General features: G+C 43.6%; 2 protein-coding genes across 13 annotated transcripts in view; both read right to left on the minus strand.

The window, feature by feature from the left end:
• Positions 1-914: 914 nt before the first annotated feature.
• tmbim4 (transmembrane BAX inhibitor motif containing 4) lies at positions 915-4081 on the minus strand. The gene is made up of 7 exons (XM_027002249.3): positions 3910-4081; positions 3454-3562; positions 3196-3301; positions 3052-3085; positions 2591-2708; positions 2463-2508; positions 915-2320 (listed from the first exon to the last, which is right to left on the minus strand). Exons 1-7 carry the CDS (start codon positions 3998-4000, stop codon positions 2114-2116), a joined length of 711 nt encoding a protein of 236 aa, XP_026858050.3. The 5' UTR covers positions 4001-4081; the 3' UTR covers positions 915-2113.
• A 1218-nt stretch (positions 4082-5299) lies between these two features.
• Positions 5300-16293, minus strand: part of grip1 (glutamate receptor interacting protein 1) — a 187150-nt gene continuing 176156 nt past the window's right edge. For 7 of the 12 annotated variants that reach the window (XM_035528228.2, XM_035528229.2, XM_081722729.1 and 4 more), the window contains 6 exons: positions 13199-13367; positions 11291-11402; positions 11045-11089; positions 9321-9554; positions 8971-9117; positions 5300-8398 (listed from right to left, as the gene is read on the minus strand). In XM_035528228.2, coding sequence (XP_035384121.1) covers positions 8135-8398; positions 8971-9117; positions 9321-9554; positions 11045-11089; positions 11291-11402; positions 13199-13367 — 971 coding nt within the window. In that variant the 3' untranslated portion in view covers positions 5300-8134. The remainder of the gene's footprint in view (positions 8399-8970; positions 9118-9320; positions 9555-11044; positions 11090-11290; positions 11403-13198; positions 13368-16293) is intronic. The other 5 variants (XM_035528227.2, XM_035528230.2, XM_081722733.1 and 2 more) reach the window with 3 other exon arrangements.

Below are 16293 nucleotides of genomic sequence, written 5' to 3' on the forward strand. Positions count from 1 at the left end.
CCAGCGGGAACGCAAGAGTATGGTGGTTAAACTTTTCAGGCGCTCCAGTCTCATATGGCGACATAAGGCCTGGGCAAACACTTAAAATGAATACATTTCTGAGTATGTGGCCTGCCAACGGGATACCCCAAACCACATCAATTTTAGAATCAAATTTGTGGGAAATTTAGATTACAAACGTATATCTCGGTGACGATGTTTGCTTTTTTTCCTCCCAGCACATCCCTGGATTTTTCGAGCATCAGACGGATCAAAACTGCTGGCAAACTTTGGCGAGGTTTATTTTCCAGCAGCTGCGCTATATGGAGATGACGGCAACCCGCTGTTCCGCACGGTTACGATTACCGCCCCCGGTGCGCCTCTTCTGCGGCCTGTCGTGTCCAGTGTACTGTGTACTGCGCTTATTATGCAAAACGTTTATTTTTTCCCCGTTTGGTTCTCTTGTAACAGTGTACTCCTTACAAGAATACTGCTCAAAGCTCATCCGAAAACTGGTGAGAAAAGAAGATATCGACAAACTTGAAATCCCCGAATTTTTGAGAAAGGACATCCGACGCACACCTAATTTACTGCAATAAATCGTGGCTCCATAGTTTAAAAACACGAGGTCTGCAAAACTGATGTTTTTGCCTTTCAAGAATGCATGCAGATTGACTATTTACTGGAAGCGAAAGAGAAAGTAAAACTCCGACTTTTGGCCTGGTATTTATATAATAGGCTACGTCTTGTTCATTTTTCAGTCAAAATATTACACCCAAATAACATATAAAGAGGTAGAAATGAGTAGATACATGCTTCGCGAATGTTTAGTACAAGCGACAAAGAAGAAAGTGACGGACCATATTACAGGAATGAATACTGGAGGCTCAAACGTTTTGGTATATTTGTTTTTAAATATTTTAATTTCCATTCATTACAGTTCAGTTGATTGAAACTATTAAACAATTATTTGGATGTCCCCAGTAAAATAAGTATTGCACTTGTGGTAATAAATTAAAGTTAAATCCAAAGCCTAGTGAAGTCCCCTTCCAGGATATTCACAGCATAATATCCAAAGACAATGGCAGACATACAAAACAGCACTGCAGGTACTTTTAACATTATTTTCAAGAACTCTGTTGTATCTCATTTACAGGACTGCTGTCATCATAAACAGGTTAGTCCCAAAAGATGAGTGGATGACGCTGCCATGACAAATATTACAACACCAAAACCGGCAGTGTCCTCATTATAGTTTATGCTCCATTTTTAAGAATGTCACATCGGTTTTACTATTGCATAAGCAATTGGAGATTGTAAGAAATATGGATTTTATGCTATATGAAATTATTCCATATGAAATAAACAATAGTCAAATGTTTCAGCTGCACTGTAGCTTTTCTGAACACATTTAACTGATTAGTACTGCCTTGTTTCCTGAATGAGTAAACATATGCCATGGTTATACACTAAAAGCGGATATTCAAAGATTACCATAATCATCCAAAGCTCACCAACCACTGCTCAGAATTAATATTTTGTTCCCTGTTCACCAGTACAAAAACCATTAAGGAGTGATCACATCCACGGAATCAACAGACTAATCTCACAAGAGTAAACAAATACAAATCACAAGTGGTCCCTATTCAGAACTGTACACCCACCGAGTCATGCTCCGAGTTGAGATCGGAAGTATTACAATATTTTGAATAAGTGTAACTATAATGGACTAGAAAACTCAACTGCTGCACATATTTCAGAATACATTGGAGGCACAGTTAAGCATGCAAGAGCAATGACATTTGGCTTTATATCAAGTTCCAAAAAAGCTTTAACACCAACTCGAAATCATTTTTGAATAAAGAGAATAAGGGGCATTACACCCAGGTTATAATACATACTTTTAAAACAAAAAAGATATATGGAGAAAAAAAAAAAAGAGTCCATAAAAGTGCTGTGATTAATTTCATTCATTCATTCATCCATCCATCCAACTTTACCAACATGGCATTACTCTATATTCACCTGTCATCTTGTAGAAGCTGAGCCTAAGGGGGTGGGGTGAAGGCAGGATTTGGGTGGGATTTGGGTGGGACTGGGGTGGGACGAGGTGATGGGGTGGACATGCAGACTTTCAGTGTTTCTTCATTGAGTCGAGGATGTGCAGGATGTGCAGGAAGAGGTTGACTATGTCCAGGTAGAGGTTGATGGAGGCCAGCACGTGCTCCTCGGGCGACAGCTTGCGCATGAGCAGGTGGGTGTCGTAGATGATGAAGCCGCAGAAGATCAGGGCGCCGGAACCGGCAAATACCAGCTCTACCGTGTCGTTGTGGAAGAACAGCTGCCGAACAATGAGAGAATCCAGTCAGCAAATACAAGAGGCTGGATCATTGAAACGACAGCACTGTGATGGAATTTTCTCAGAGCAAACTAAGGCTGAATAGCCACCCATGACATTAGGCGTTCCCAGAATCTGCACTCACCCGCATAAAGCTGGCAATGATCAGGATCCACAGGGCAGCAAACAACCTGGCAAAGGAGATGGTACTTTGAGTGTGAGACTTTGGGATTCTATGATCAACACACAGTGAAGATGTAAGAGGAGAATTACCCGGCGCCAAGCTTGCTGAAGTCCCGCTTTGACTGATAAGTGTATGCAGTCAGGCCAGCAAATACAGCGGTTGTGAGGATGAAGGCCTGGAGTACTATCGAGTATTCATAGAAAGTTACTGCAAAAAAAGGGAAGAGAGCTTTAAGAATCCTATAATGGAAAACACACAATATTACAAAACACAGTAAACAAATACCAATACTCATAATTCAGCATTACTATTTGAGACTAGGGCTAGGGCAGTTTACATGGCCACTGTATGGTTATGTTACATGAGCCACAAGGTGTGAAGTAATGGTTACCCATGGTCAAGTTTCACAGTGACGTTGTTTTTTTTTAAAAAGTACATGACAGCCATCCACTGTGCTGCCAATTTATTAAACAGGTGTCAAGAGTTACAGACTTTACCTATACAATAAGAGATGTTTAGCATGAGAAGAGGAAAAGTAGGTTTAACTTACCAGCTGTGGCCACAGACACAGCTTCTAACAAAGTCTGCAACCAAACCGTGACACAATGTGTGTAAATGTATACAGTACTTTGTAAGTAAAAGTATACATTCTTACAAGTCCAAGCTATATGAAAGCAAAGAAGGGAATACTCACGAATCCCAAAAGTAAATAGAGGTTGATAGGATGCTGGTGTCGGTAGACAGCCAAGGCAACAATCAAAACCAGGGATCCAATTGCTGACAGCAGTACCACAGAGGGACTGTGAAAACAGTGCACGACAAGAGACTGCGCTTCACCTCAATCTACAAACTTTTATTTTGCTCAGTCATTGCACTGCTGGGGAGATTAAGCTCGCCATCAAAACATTCACAAGATTAGATGTTTTTTTACATGGGACTGGTACGGTTTTACCTTGAATGTATAAAGTTTTTGACGGGGTCACAGAACATGAACAGGGCAGACACCGCTGTAGTTATAAATATCTGCAATGAAAGGATCGTGTATACTTTGCGTAGGAAATCTATAACGGAATAAAAGAGAACAGTATAAGCATTAACGTTAGCTAGGTCAGATCCACAGAATTGACATTATTGTCTTAGCGAATTAGACATTGCTAGCTAACCTATTAGCGTTAGCGCAATCTCTAACTAATGACACGTAGTAGTTAGCTAGCTAGCTAGCTTCTCGTTTACTACCACTTTAAAGTCCTTAAAACAAAACTACAGACATTAATCCGTCGTTTCAGACAGACATTAAAGATAGCTAGCTAAGCATCTAATTTAGAGAGCTAACTAGATCGCTAACGCTAGCTTCCCAGCTATGTGAGTACATCTCCACTAATAATGACCTATCGTAGCTATAACCTACCCATACGGATTTGGACGCTGGCAGTAGCAACGTTCGTGCCGTAATTAAAATCATCCTCAATCGATGAGCGCGGATATTTTTCTTGGTCCATGTTGGCTACACGGTTTATTTAGCTAACTGTGTGACTATGCTTCCCCTTTCCTCCAGGTTTTAACTTCTCGTTGGGTGTTTGTTGGTACTGAAGAGCTTTTTACTGCCACCTATTGTTGTGCTTTTGTTACGGACCACTTAGATGAATAAAGGAAATCTAAAAAAAAAAAAAAAATTTCCCTTATGTTTTCCACACGTCTGTTTATTTGCTTAGATGTCTGTCTTCTTTTTTTTCTCTCTGACTATGATGATATGTCATGTTTCAATCTTTATAGCCTGTTTGAATCAGCCCCTTGTTATCACGGGCAGAATTTTAATCCTAACTAATCTTTCTCAAAACGCACCTCATCTGTGTTTTCCCACATGACGCTGACTGACTGAAATCATACGATGTTTTTTCACCCCCATTATCATCAGCAGAGGTCTGTCTTGTGTTTTGCTAGCTCTGCAAGAATTCTTCCCCAGAGGGTACTGACCCAGCAAATCTCTCCCCTCAGGCTTCTGCTGAACAACCAACTCCTTAACAAGACATCCCAACAACGTAACAGTTGACTGGAAATGTTTTGTTGGCATTGTGTATAATACTCTTCTTTGTCTCCTCAGAGACACATTAACTACACCATTAATTCCTGCTGCAGTAAAATAGCCTGTAGGGTTTGGTGCTGTGCTCCATCTTCCACTCCAGCTCTCCATCTTGTGTCCCTTCTCTGAGCAGGCCCATCTCTTATACCCAAGATACACAAACAATCATCTGGAAGGCTCTAATCGTATAGTAAAAGGAGAAAAAAAAAGACTTCAGGCTGCAGGAAAGACTCTAAACCCAAATCATCCTTATACATTATATTTCACAGAAGGTCCTATTTTTATAGCTTTTTCATTACCTTGCTCCAAGTAATTATATTTGTTAGTCTTAGGTTCTCTCTACAGTCTCAGCCAGACCGTTTTCTTTTGCCACAGGAACAGCCACAGTTTTGCCCAAAAATCATGCAACACATGTTTCTTGGCTACGATTTGCTCATCCTGTCTGACTGTTCATGTTGCTCCGTCCTCACAGCTTTTGTGGTGACGTGAGAGCGAGATGAATGACCAGCAGGGGGAGCACTCCCCCTAAAGACTGCAGGTAGCGCTTAAGAGGTGAAAATTACTCTTCACTTTTATTGCTTTAATTTTGCCTTAATAAAATCAGAGGGGCTTGCCTCAAGTTCTGAAGATTAACTGCACTGTGGTGTTTATATACAGACCACACGTCCTGCTGGTTTAAGGAGATGAATCTGACTGATGGAACCATTTCACATCAGTATGATTTGTCCACTCTGCATCTTTTTATTGTTTCTCTTTTTGTCGGCCATACAAAGGTTTACAGCTGTAGGAATCCCCAAAGTTATACATAGACGATAAAGATCATGCTAACAAAGTATTAAATTTGTACAAAAATACTTTACAGCTCATAATACCTGTCCATTAGAAATAAAAATACAGTATTTCAGGGACATAACTTGTGAAATTGATTCATTAATTCATCATACACTGAAAATGGATACTCACTATTTTAATTGGCAGTGCTTAAATCCACATAAATGAGTCCACAAAAGGAACGTATAAATGAGTAACTAAACAAAACACTCAAATGCGTGCATGTGACTAAATATTATTTCCAATAACACAGTGATATCACATTAAAAAATTAGGTCATGGAAAAACAATGTATTGGACACCACAATGCTATTGAAGTTGCTCTTGAATCAGGCCTTGACAGTCATAATTCAGGATGTCAATATGACAATGTTTCAGCAACGCCATGCTTGAACATCTCAAAACCAGTGCATGAGATTGGGAAATGAACCCATACCTGAAGAAACATCAGAAAAAGAATGAAACACAGTAATTTGAGAATTAAACAGTGTCCTGAAAGAACTCCACAAGAGCATTCCTCTAACGAGGTTATGATTGGTGCTTTTACTGGACTGCTGTGTGCCATTTTAAATAGTGAGTAGACAGTGTGTGAGCGCAGGGACGACAAGGGTCACGCCACTCATCAAAAGCCACAATTGTACACACACAGGTGGGTGAAGGCATGTGCTGCCATACGTGGTTCACTTATGGACAGTTTTCTCTTTTCTAACTTTGTTTTTTCTTCTGAGATTTTTTTTCATGTGAAATATGTTTCCTTGTTGCTCTACCACTTATGGCAGGACTGACGCAACTTATCTGCCGAACCCCATCCTCACATGACTCAACACAAGTGCCAGTCTTTTTTTTTTCTACAAATAATTTGTACACCCTTTGGGCTCATGCCCTCTGAAAATAATAATAAAAAACAAAACAAAACAAGAACAATTAAACATACAAAACCATACCAGGACCACATACAGTAGATTAGCATAAGTTCATATTCACTTAAACCGGGGTGGGGGGGGGAGGAGAGTATAGACTAGAAGTTGCTTCGAGCCTTCCATGTGTGACAGCCTCATGCTTGACATTTTAAATTTTTATTTTAATTTTTTTTTCCTTCAGTGTGATGTTAGAATGAGAGCTGCTTACACTGCGTATGTACTGTAGGTCAAAGAAGGGTAAATATCTAGACTTACAGGACAGGCTACAAACTACAGTTGTGGCTAAAATGTTCTTCCAAACAGTGTGAAACCCAAATCCTTAATGGAGGACTTTGTGTTCTTCTCTCTCCACATTGTTCTATCCTTTATTGGATGTGCCTGGCACCAGCAGGACACCTCCATGTCCTTGCTGCCACAACTTAATTGCCACCATTGCCCAGAAATGGCCTGTTGGAACCATTCTCTAAATGTGAAGAGAAGCTGCTTTAGGACAGTCTGGAGTGGGTATTTGGTCTCTGCTTTGTGCTAGCAACACATTTCCCCAGAATGGGATACGTCTAGGAGTTCAACTAGACCCTCTGCCTATGTTAGACACTTAGCAACGGCTTGTTCGAAATGAAACACACCATCTGTATCCCAGCGTCTTCGCGATCTGCACTCGAGTAGCTTCCTGCAAGGGCCATGCTTGCCAACCGTGGAACGCATCCCCACCACCACTCCGATTGCTCATTGGTCACTTATACATCAATTGCCTCTACTAATAAAAATAGATATATTCCCAATTTAAGGATAAGGTGCCTTTGTGTCACCCCTTTAATATCACGTTGAAATGATCCAAACCTCAGATTATTACTTATATGAGTAACACCTGAAATCAAATGATGGTATTTGGGATAGTCAAACTTTTTTTTTTAATCTGCATGTAATTAAGTACTCTTTTTGTACAATAGTACTTCTACCATTACAAAATATTTCAAAAGGACTCATGCATTACACTATGCAAGCCACTATGACTCGCTTTTGCCACGTTCGGAAAATGGCTTTTGGGTTCATGTCACTGAAATTGTCAGACTGTTTTCCTGCTGAGTGAGACAGGCAGAAAAGACCCTGGCATCAGTTGAGAGGAGTTACAGTGCTATTCACTATACACACACATGTGGGTTTAGTCCTACAAAAAAACAGACCCAGAGAGAGTCTGGGGGAGTTGTTTCCAAAGGACAAGGTGGACACCTAAGGCTGGAACAAGGGACTCTTCGCAAACAGAGAATGCAGGGACTGCTCTGGCCAAGACTAAGAATGTCTTGCTTACACACACACATGCAGAATTTCAAAAACAGGGACACACACACACACACACACACACACACACACACACACACACACCGAGCAGCCAGAGAGTACAAAGAGAAATGTCACCATCATGTGTAAACGATGTCAAAGTTTCCTTTTGTTTCATATTTTTCCCTAAAACTACTTGTTGGTTGGCAATAAAAATGAGGCATGGCACTGTTTCAATTTCAGATTTTCTCTATTTTTTTCAAATTCAGTACTCCAAGAGGTTAGTATGGTATTCCTCCATCAGTAGTGTCAGTTTGACAGGCGCAAACACGCACCCAGCAGGCATGGCAAGGACGCCTTTCTGCCAGCGTGACTTATGTTCTGGCACAGGGGCCAATGGGTGTGCTAGATCACAGACGAGTTTCTGCTCACTACCAGCAGGGGGAGCCGTCAGGACGGGTTCGGTTAGCACCATGAGGAGCACTCGTCTGCCATCGCCGGGGAAAGGGGGGGAGGGGATTCTGCTATAATGTCTTGTTGAGATCTCTGTCCTCTGCCCCCACTAGCCTGGAGCTCTGCTGGGTCGTCTCCTGGTCAGCTGCTAGCTGGCTGAGGGGCTCGCTGAGGTCAGTCCAGCCCTCTGGCTCCTCATTGGGCTGCTGGTTCAGTTCTGAGGGTGGCGCGGAAACCGGGTTCCGGCTGATCACTAGGTCCAGTTTGTTTCCAGATTCTGCGATGAGGGGAACTACCAAGCAGCAGTCAAAGTCTCTGGTGCGAACATGGTTGATCTGCGAAGGAACACAAAGAAATGCATGAAATCAAACATGCTCACCAACTACATATGGTTAAGTTAGCACTGCAGCATGGTTTAATCAGAAAGATGGGAGACACAAAACCTCTCCAAAAAATCTGCACTGTAATCAAAGCCACTTGACATGGAACCTATTCATCCACTACAGTGACATTTAGAAAACACAAGATAACATTTGCATATGTCTGGAAGCTGTTAACACTACGGTTAGATTCAACAACCTTTGTTGCATTTCAGTCATAGTTCTGCACTTGGAATGAAGATCAGACAGCTATGCTAATGAGACCTTTGGTGTTTCAGACTACATGGGAAGCGCCACTCTCCTTCAAGCCACTGTATTAATAAAACTAATAAATAAATAAATAAATAGTTTACATTTTACAAAGTACTTAACATTAAAACAGGGATTAAAACACATAGGGAAATTAAGATAAAAGATTTTCCGTTGGTTGGTCTTACATGGTCTTAGCCAAGCCAGATGAAGCCATTTGCGTTATGTTAAGAACTGTTCCATGCAGTGTGTGAATGTGCGTGAATGTGGCAGCGTACCTGCAGTAACCTGTCATAGGGCTTCAGCCCTGCCCCCTCAGCGGGCCCTCCTGGACGGATGTTGTTGACGTAGACGCCCTTCTCGAGGAGCCCGTCAGACACACTGAAGCCAAAGTCCTCCAGGTCCGACTCTTTGAACAGACTCACCTGCAGTAATGAGGTAGCAATCAGCCATGCGTTACCGCACATAGACTGGAACCCTTCAACCAGGGCAGAGGACGATTTCATAAACCGAACTGGCAACAGAATCTGAAGAAAAATATTCCAGACAGCTTTGCAAGCAGTATTACAAAAGCCCCCTGGAGTATCGTTGTGGTGTTAGTACTCATAGCATTAGCAGCGATGGCCACCTTGTGTAGCTCCACTGGGTTCGGCGACATAATGTCCTGGACCTCCTGTTTCATCTTCTTCATGGCAAAAGCCTTGCGGCCACCGTCACTGGGCAGCGTGTTGCTGCGGCTGGCCTGTGTGTACTGCGGTCTGCCGCTGCCACGCTCCTGGAAGCTGGCCTGCCTGCCCAGGTGGCTCCGTGACTGCGTGGGCTCCTGGTTCAGACTTAGCGTGCTCCCAGACATGATGGTAGCCTAGACACAAGCACAGCCAGGGCACCTCAGAGGGGCTCAGCACACATGGCCATGGCACAGTGTTTAGTATGTATATATTCATGTGCAGAGTATGGGGTAAATGTGATTAGACTGCCAAGCACACGCACACACACATGCACACGCGCGCACACACACACACACGTGTGATGGGCTGCTGCTTAATCTAGACCCCTTTGGGCAAAATTCATGGAGACGTACAAACGCAGCGGCAGAACGCCGCACAACCCCTCCTCTGGTTGCTTGTCAAAAATCATTCCTCATTCATTGCTGTACATCAAATGACCAAAATGCACAAACACTCTTGCTAACATGCATTTTGGCAGACAGGAGAAGAGCACCTAGTGCAGTCTCAGAGATGTCCACCATGGCAAATCATGGCAAAGACTAATCACACTTACAGGTTACAACCCGGATGCATTTTGGTCATTACAGATGTTTGGTAGTATCATTTGAAGTTAGAAATCTTCTAGACATTAGAGAGCTGAGTTTGAGAGTACATGGCTACACAAGACTGAAAGAATAGGACAAAAAAGCCTTGCACTGGCTCTCCCATCATGCTTTGCATGAACCCACATGCCCAGGTCTCCAGTTCTGCATCACTGGACAGTTCTGAGTGTTTCCCACCCAAACTGTACTGAATGGAGGTTCCAGGTTAACGATGGATGTCAGTGAAGGACTGAACTCTCCATCTCACCATGGTGATGCATATTCTTTTTCAAAACAACATGTAGTCATGCATCCCTACACAAAAACATATTCTGTCAACACCAGATGACAAATGTTTCTCCCCTGGCCCCCCACCAGTGTTTTTTTTTTTTTTTCCCTTTTGCAATTGTAAAGACAATGCTGCATGCTAGTGACATTGACCAAAGGCAAACACTTTATCAAGTGAAATTAGGGCCCATGGTACAGAGCACTGAACTACCAACAGCTGAATATGGCTCCACATCCAAGTTAAATGGGCAAAAGTGACTGATTGGGAAAAGTGTTTCAGAATTCCTCGGGAATTAAGTCACATCCTTTTGTATTCAGTAAGTGTTCTTCAGAATTAATCACATAAAAATTTCATTCAAGATTACATGAGAGCAAAAGTAAATGACCCATTTCCTATTACTGAGAAGCTGACTAGGATAAGAAAGTTCATAAATCACGGGCTCTGACAGCCACTGGTATGTGCGACCATCTTCACAGCTTTTCACAGCTCTCTGTTTGACTTATGCGACGGTTCAACATTGATTACTTGCTCATACGTCTGTTTCGCACCACTGGATGTGAAGTGGATGCCAATAGTGGTCGTGGGTGAGCAACGCCCCGCCCCTCCCACCCCACCCATTCCCTCCTGCCCCGCCCCTCCCTGCCCCGCCCCCAGCAGGCCGCCAGCGTGAGACACTGAGCCCAGCAGCACAGGGGAGAGCACCAGGGTGTCAGCACTCCAAGCAGAGACAAAGCCCGAAAAAGGAAAGGGGTACCAAGATGGCCAGGTTTCTCTTAGTCAGAAGCCTGTCTGGCTTGTCCTGGAAAGAGAAGGAGCAGTTACACAAGACTAGAAGGCATGAGGACATGCGACTATAGACGCAGGCTGGGGTGGTGTGTAGTGGGGGGGGTGGTGAGGGGAAATGGCCTCATCGTCATTTATGTTAAGGAAGGACTGTCATAACTAGGGGATGTGATGAATTATGGTTTAATTATGGTGTGTATGTGGCAGTGCCTGTTACCTCAAGCTCGCGGAGGATCCCTGACTGGCCGCAGGTCTCCAGGTCCTCCAGTGCCTGTGACCAGAAGTTCTCCTCCTGGTCCGGTTCTGTCCCGTCATGGCCCACGGTGAACCTGCGAGCAACAAGCAAGGGAGGTGTCAGCGCTTTGCCCCCACCCCTTCCACGGTGGCCAACGAGCAGGCAGGCACTACGGTGATGAGCACGGAAGAAGACCAATGGGGGCTGTGCAGGCGTTTGAGCGGTGGAGGCGTGGGGCTCAGGAGAGAGACACACATGAGGCACGGTGTCCAGCGTGGCTGGACACAGTGAGATGGTGACGCGATGGCGGGCGGAGACGCCCGCCGCGGCCGCAGGGGGCAGGCGTGGAGGCATGGGGGGAGGGGCCGCGCTGGGTTCAGGAAGCGGTGCACGAGGATGGGCGCACGGCACTGAGCCTCACCTGCTGTCTGAGATAAGGCCCGTGGGCAGCGTGGCGGCTCTGCAGACAGGTAACGGAAAGCAGCTTCAATCAACAGGGTCATGCAAACACATCCACGCTGGAGCGCCCTGAGACGCAGCCGGCAGCCGCTCGGCCACTGTGACAGGCACCTCAGCTCTGAGGCTACAGATCTGTTTTAGTGCTCCATGACTCAACACTAAATAATAGCTACTGGAATTGCTTTAAAGATCTAATGGTCTGACTCGTATCAGAAATGCTCTGACCTGCATCAGTGGCCGAATGCAGAAAAGGAAATGACTGCGTATACAAACTGGGTATTAAGTCTGTAGCAAGCTGAAGAATGTTCTGTGAATGTTCTCTTTCCTTACAAATGCAGGAGTTAGATGATTACCATATGAAGTGATGTACCAAATGTTAGCTTGACGACATTTAGCCTAACATTACCGTTCCCCTATTTTACTACTAATAACCTGAGCCCTGAAGAGGTAGCATGTAAGGTAAGTGCTAATGGAATATTATCAAGAGGTCATGTCAGCCTGTCCTTCCGTGAGGCTGCCCTGGCCCAGCTAAACACTTCTCTACACATGAAGACAGCTTTCTTACACTGTGGAACAGCACTATTGGTCTGAAATACAAGTACCCTGTACTGCGCAGTCAAGCATACAAGAAAGCATCTTTTAAACTTGCACTTCATAACGCAGCACACGGCAAAGTCATCACTGGTCCACCACAGCATTCGTTAACGTTCTCATTCAGTTTCACACTGTCTGCTGTTAGATTCTCTCCAAGACATGTGTGAGGAATTCTATATACACCCAAAAGTCCATTACTCACATGCCTCAGGTCATTTCCTGTAATAGCACAACATTTATGGGTGCATTCTTCATTATGCATTCTTCTATATTCTTTCTGCTACCTCTGCACAGGATAAACTGGGTTCTTTTAAAACTTGATGTAATATCTTGAGCATTTTCTTTTATCATAAACAAGCCACCAGTTCTAATGCATCATAACCGACCATCCTTTCAGCTTCAAGTGTGTGAACAGCGCACCAAAGCACAAATATAAGCCAACTCTCTGTTGGCTCAGCTCTGTGAGAGAATCTGTTTGTGTAGATGTCATAACATGTTATCTAGCATTAACGGTTCTGGGTTAATGCTACATAACAGAGAAAGAATGAGACACTATAGGGGTAATACACATTTTGGAGGAAAATCAGAGCATTATATTTCCATCAAAGCTTCTCTGTATTGGAATTAATATTACCAATTACATTTAATTATTAGCTTTAATCCAAAGTCACATCCTCTTAACCAATATACAATGTTTCATATTATGATGAAGTTTAGTTTGATTAAAATGACAAAATCACAAGTGTGTGTAGCTTTGACATGAATTCAAATTCAGTGTATAGTGGAAAAGTGGGCTGGCCTCGGGTGTGATGTGTGTGCGGCTGTAGTGACACCCACCCGGCGGTGGCCGGCTGCTCCCATTCATCATCGCTGAGGCCCAGGTCCTGCAGGACGTTGCCCCTGTGCCGAGCGCTGCTGCCTGGCGACAGGCTGCCCCGCCTCGCCTTGGCGTTCCTCCACTCGTGGCCACGTAGGCTGTAGCCTGACGCCTGGAAGCCTGATGGTGCTGGCAGATGGAAGCACACGCACACACACGCACCACAAACAGCCGGAGATCACTATTAATATGTGGAGTTGTATGTGAAATTGAGCAGCCCATCAGACACACACGGCAAATGGCTGTGAACGCAGCTACAACAGAATTCATCTGTATTCATGAGATTATCACTCTACAAGTATTTTTTTCACCTGCATAGATCAACTGTTCCTGATGCGATGAACTGAATCTCTAAATCCCAGTGAATGAAAGGTCTTAAGGTAAGTTTAAACTGCTCTTTGAAGTCCGAACTCAAAATCCCAGCTGTGAATGGAACAGGAAATTACACCTAGGCAGGAAAACACTGGCAGAAGTGTGCTAGTATCTCACAATAAGCATTATAAAGCTGGCGTGGAAACAGAGCAGTCTTCACTGCCTTATGAGACACAGTGATAGAGGGGCAGGAAAGACAAGCCGAGAAGAGGGGGCACAGTGAAGCCCACCAGCTATGCAGCCCTGACTGTCTGGCCTCTAACATTTTGCAACAGTGCTGTCAGCATCCTGGCCAATCCTAGCCACTGCAGATCAGAGATCTGTGATTTCATAAATTACAGCATTCACATGATCCAGCAAATGTATATCATTTCGGTCAAAAAATAATGCGTTCGACCGAGGTGTTTTAAGATGCTGCAATATACTGCACACGTTCGCAATCTGTAGCTATATCATTTTTTCTCCTCTAAATACATCCTTTTCATTGGTAGCGGTAATTAGCTTCATGTGAAAATAGTTTTTCTGGGTACATTTCTTTTTACTTTTATGCTTTTCAAATATTTATGCATAATCCTAAAATGCTCCAATGTGGCATTTCTCTCAGTATCATTCAGCCTTATTACAGAAGTAGATTCAAAGCCACAGGGAAACTGGAAATCCATGAATGCTTTCTAATTAAGTTAATGTTGGTCTTGTGGGCACACAGTATGCATTCACAAAGTATGAATAACCTTTTGGTTTGTGAAATTGCATACAGTTTTGCTTGAATTGTACGCTACGTTGGGAGTCTTGGATGCCAATCAAGCTGGTTCATTAGAACATTAGTTCAACAGAACTTTGACACCTGCATACGTCCCAGAAAGTGTAACCATCTAATTCATCTAATGGTTCTGAGCAGTCTTTAGCATAGATCTGTTTTGGTTTTGTTCACTCAGATGTTGCTGAATGCTTAAAACAGCACACATATTGAATATTTTATGCTGTGTTCCCTCAGCCTTGAAAGCAAATACAACATAAACAAACTGTATGTTGACCAAAAACAACAGCATACTACACTGAGCGCCCATGCTGGGGTTTGGTATTTGAGTTTCAGATTCATTGGAGAGTTGGAGTTGTGCTGGAAGGGTGGATGTGGCGCCTCTGTCCTGCAGCACCACCACGTCCATCCATGATTTAGCAGGCAGATTGCTATTCCTTCTGTACATCTTCAGCATATACGATTCACACACATCTCCACTGAGCAGCGAGCGCACCACTGCCTAGGGGATAGGAATGTGCTCTATGTGAACATGGTGAAGTGAGATAGATAGATAGATAGATAGATAGATAGATAGATAGATAGATAGATAGATAGATAGTGTGGGAAAGAATAGAAGAGAGAGAGAATGAGAGGGAAAAAGGTGGAAGAGAGAAGGAGCAAGTGAATTAAAGAGAGAGAGCAAGAGAGGTCACCCTTGAGGAGGTATATGTCAGCGAGACAGGGTGAGATTTATCATCTCTCTAAGTGAAAATTGATTGAAGGTGACACGCGATCGTTAGGGGGAAGGTTAAGGCCTTCAAGGCAAGTGGGCCAAGCAGAAGGATGAGCTCTGGACCCAGAGGCTCACGGCTAACAATGAGAAAGTGGGAGTGTTGCAGCAGACATGATCCAACACCGCCTCTGATTATATGTGCCCATGTCAGCGCAGTGATATGCTCATTACTGGATCACTCAGAATAGTTTATTGTAACATTTTTCACAGGCGATATTGCAGTAAATAGCCCTCCTTCTCTTTAGGCAAACTAACGAAATAAGGCTTTACCAAAATAATCAACCTATGTCAAGCATGTTGGTCCCATTATATGTTGGCAGTGATGAGTTTATTATTCTAGTTTATTAAAAATATAGATTTATTAGAAACACCTCATAGGAGTATACGCATAGGAATATACTCTATAGCCCATTTGATGCAATCCTGAGTTTGTGTTTTCAACAAACTCCTCACTGGCGGTCGGTTTTCCTCGCCACAGTACCGCTGCTGAGCAGCAGACCCAGTAGTGACACTGACGTGCGCAAAAGCTCAAGGAACACTGACGCGCCTGATATGCGCACACCTGCGCCCCCAACACCCACTACCATACCACTACCACGTCTCTGCGGTAGCAACTGGACAGCAGAGGTCCTGTGGTTGCAGATTAAACACTGACGGTCTACAGCTACAGATGGTGCACAGTCTGCACGCTGATAAAACGCACCAATAGTGAGGTGTTTCTAAGAACGTGGCTGGCAAGTGTTAAAGCTGAGAGCAGTCAGAGGTAAGACTTTAATGAGATAACAAATTTTATGGTTAACTGCAGGGTTTATGTCCTAACAGACACTGGGGAAGGGACACCTTGCTTTACAGTGTCTATCAGGACATAAACAGTCCATTTGGGGAGTAATAATGGCCGTGTTATCAGTTAATAGAATATGGACATTTTACCACATTTTTGTCTGCTTGCTGCATGAGACGGGTGATTAGACTTGACCAGGAGGCTCCTGCATGCAGCAAAGACTAATTGCAATTCACATGCATTACTCACATGAGGACTCCTAACAGCTATGTGTGTCCCAACGCACATTAGCAGACATTTACCACTTAGCAAAATAAAACGTTCTCCCACATATTATAGAGGGGCAGACAGGACTGATACAAGACAATTA

The sequence above is a fragment of the Electrophorus electricus genome, chromosome 11 (genome assembly GCF_041902795.1).
Source record: "Electrophorus electricus isolate QZ-2024a chromosome 11, ASM4190279v1, whole genome shotgun sequence".
Classification (NCBI taxonomy): Eukaryota; Metazoa; Chordata; class Actinopteri; order Gymnotiformes; family Gymnotidae; genus Electrophorus; species Electrophorus electricus.